The sequence below is a fragment of the Stomoxys calcitrans genome, chromosome 4 (genome assembly GCF_963082655.1).
Source record: "Stomoxys calcitrans chromosome 4, idStoCalc2.1, whole genome shotgun sequence".
NCBI classification, from domain to species: Eukaryota; Metazoa; Arthropoda; class Insecta; order Diptera; family Muscidae; genus Stomoxys; species Stomoxys calcitrans.
In genome coordinates this window covers 13,916,958-13,920,496 of record NC_081555.1, presented here as the reverse complement: position 1 = coordinate 13,920,496, position 3,539 = coordinate 13,916,958, and the positions used below count along the sequence as shown (strand labels likewise).

General features: G+C 39.2%; 1 protein-coding gene across 2 annotated transcripts; it reads left to right on the top strand.

Annotated features, from left to right (window-relative positions):
• Positions 1–898: 898 nt before the first annotated feature.
• Positions 899–3,299, top strand: LOC106085753 (glucose dehydrogenase [FAD, quinone]). Of its 2 annotated transcripts, none has more exons than XM_059368178.1 (4): positions 899–1,139; positions 1,185–1,336; positions 1,587–2,265; positions 2,327–3,299. In XM_059368178.1, the coding sequence occupies exons 1-4, from the start codon at positions 986–988 to the stop codon at positions 3,226–3,228; spliced, it is 1,887 nt and encodes a 628-aa protein (XP_059224161.1). In that variant the 5' UTR covers positions 899–985; the 3' UTR covers positions 3,229–3,299. The 2 variants fall into 2 exon arrangements, with proteins under 2 accessions (XP_059224161.1, XP_013105610.2); XM_013250156.2 differs by having other exon boundaries at positions 900–1,139; positions 1,203–1,336.
• Positions 3,300–3,539: the final 240 nt, after the last annotated feature.

Genomic DNA, 3,539 nt, shown 5'->3' with positions numbered 1-3,539 from the left:
TAGTACATCTGCTGCTCTCATGACCTTCAACGTACGTGTCTAATATAGTCTGAAACGATCAATAGCTTGATACAGCTGCCATATAAACCTATCTCCCGAGTTTGCTTCTTGAGCCCCTACAAGGTGCAAATCTTATCCGAATGAAAACAATGACTTCTACAATGTTCAGCATTCAATTCATTTATGGTCTAAATCGGACTATAACTGTTTTTATTTTTAAATTTATTTATTTTTTTTTTGATTTCAATTTTATTTCCCAAACCCATGTACACGAAAAAATTTCTTTATCAACAAGAGTCCCTTTCTCTACTTTCAGATAAAGAGAGAGAGAGAGAGTAACTTACGTACGATGAAAAATGCCATAAAGATTTGTTCAGCCGCTATGGCGCCTATGCCATATTCAAAAATCCAAAAACCCACAAATACACCAACAAATTCACCTTGACTTTTATAAAAACACAAGAAAAAAATTCATTTTAATAATTGTACACCAACAATTCTATAAGGAATGATTACCCATATCTCCTACTCTACCAACAAAGAAAGAGCAACAGAGAGAGAGGGAGAGAGATTGAGAGTAAACAGCATGGAGAGCACATACTTAAGCTTAAGTGCTGTTATACATTTATTTAAAAGCAGATAGGCGCACCTACAAACTTATCTATTAAATAATTTGATTAGATAGAGCTTCAGTGAGAGAGAAAGAGAGAAAGAGCGAAAGAAATTTAAAACACTTGATGAGATGATGTTTGTGTATTTTGCGATACTGTTGTTGTTGTTGTTTATTCATTAAAAGCTTGCCACCTTATCATATCATAGCCATAAACAACTAAAAGTATGCAAATAGCAATGCACTTTGCTTACTTAAGTGCCGGTACTTTAGAATTTAGATTATTGGCGCCCACTATGGCATAAAAAGATCTAGTAAACCTCAAAGCGAATTTAGTTCAAAGAAGTTTTTCAAGCTAAAAGAACATTCGTTCAAATGGACTACCTAAGCACAGAGTGTGCTGCCCGTTCAGCGGGACCGGCAAATACACTGATGACCCTATTGCTGCAGACTTTAATAACGAAATTTTGCTCATTAAGTGATCGCTCGCATTGGCCCAAAGATTATGGTGATGATATTGGCAAAAATGGTATGAGTTTTAAGTTTTTTTTTTTTGGTAAATAATATCTCAAAGGAGATTTTATGCTTGCAGGTTTAGATGAATATGATTTTGTTGTTGTTGGTTCGGGTTCTGCTGGTTCGGTGGTAGCTGGTCGTCTAAGTGAAAATCCTCAATGGAAAGTTCTACTCTTAGAGGCTGGTGGTGATCCTCCAATTGAGACTGAGGTTAGTAAGTTTGAAGGTCAAATGAAGGTTGGGTTTAATGAAGTTTACCAAAAAGGTGGTGCAAGGGTGAAGTGGGGTTGAAAAAAAAAACAAAGCACTATTTGTTCAATTTTAGACAAAATAAAGCAAATATTGAGAACTTAAGTACCAAGTACCGAAACTTCCTCATCATGCTGAGCTTTCTAACACATATTACCCCCCATATTATCCCATAACCTTAAAGATGTTAATTTTCAATTTTCTTTTCAAGTTTGTCGGTTGGCACATGTCCACACAATTCTCCGACTGGGATTGGCAATACCACACCGAACCGAATGGCAAAGCTTGCATGGCCATGGAGGGTGATAGCTGTCATTGGCCTCGTGGCAAAATGTTGGGTGGCACCAATTGCATGAACGCCATGATCTATGCCCGCGGAACTCGTGGCGATTTTGATGATTGGCTTAATCGTGGCAATCCCTCATGGGGCTATGATGATGTTATGCCTTATTTCCGCAAAGCAGAAGATTTACGCTCCACCCGTGGTGATTATATGGAGGGAGACCATGGTGTGGGTGGGCCCATGATAATCGACAACTATGTCTCTGACAATGAGTTTCGAGAAACCATTAAAGCAGGCATGGCCGAGATGGGTTATGGTACAGCTCCTGACTTTGCTGAAGGTTCCTGGGTGGGTCAGATTGATATATTGGGCACCCAACATAAGGGTAGACGTATAACCACCGCCAAATCACATTTGGATAAAAATCGTTCCAATTTACATGTCATACGTTATGCCCAGGTGAAGAAGGTGAATTTCGACAACAACATGAAGGCCACTGGGGTAACATTTGTGCTGAAGGGAGAAAAGGAATATACGGTGAATGTTAAGAAGGAAGTAATTTTGAGTGGAGGAGCCATAGGATCGCCACAGATTTTAATGTTGTCAGGTAAGAAATAAAAAAATTTATAAAAAAACCCTTGTCATAACTATTCCCTATTGATTTTTAGGAGTGGGTCCTGCCTCTCAGTTAAAACCTTTGGGTATTCCTGTCCTTAAGGATCTTCCTGTGGGCCAGAATCTCAAGGACCATGCCAGTCTTCCAGTAGTCTTTCAAATAGACAAATCCACAGCCCGCAAACCCACCGAGGAAGAACTTGTGGATGCCATGTACAATTTGATTATGGGCCGTTATAGCAAACTTTTGCATCATGAGGCCACCGCCCTTACTGGCTTCATTAACACCACTTCCTTGATGGGCCCCTATCCTGATATACAAACCACAAACTTTTTCAGTCTTATGCAGAGCCCCGAACTTAAGGGCTATGTGAAGGCCACTGGTTTTAAGCAACATATAGCCGAATCCATTTTAAAGGCCAATGAGAACTCCAATACCTACATAACCTATTTGTTGCATTTGAAACCCTTCTCCTTTGGCCATCTGGCCTTAAAAAGTGCCAATTATTTGGATGCTCCTCTCATTCATGCTGGCTATATGTCGGATGACAGAGATGTAGAGACCTATATAAGAGCTTTGAACATTTATGCCAAAATTCCAGAGACCAAAGCTTTTAGCGAGAGGGAAACGGTATTACATAAAATCGATTTACCCGCCTGTAACTCCCTGGCCTATCAAAGTGACGAGTATTGGCGTTGTTATATACGTCACATGACCACCACTGTCTATCATCCGGTGGGTACCACCAGAATGGGTCCTGAGACAGATAGCTCAGCTGTTGTGGACTGGCGTTTGAGGGTACATGGCACCAAGGGTCTACGAGTTGTGGATGCCAGTATTATGCCTGATATAGTGGCTGCCAACACTAATGCTGCCATTATAATGATTGGAGAGAAGGGAGCTGATATGATTAAAGAAGACTGGCAGGGCAAGGACTTGCATGAGGAATTGTAAGGAGGATTTTGTAATTTTTGATACTTAATTTTATTTTTTTTTTTTTAATATATGAAGAAATAAAACAAATAAAAAAATAATAATAAAAAAAGTAACTGCTGATATACTTTTATTGAAGCAATAAAAAATCGACGGAATCGGAAAAGAATTGCGCCCTCTAGCGGCTCAATAAGTCAAAATCACAGATCGGTTTATATGGCAACTATATCAGGTTAAAAACCGTTTTGGACATCTCTTGACACAGTTAATAGAAGTCAAAACAAAAAACTTTCATGCAAAATGCCAAAAAAATCGAATACAACTTGCGCCCT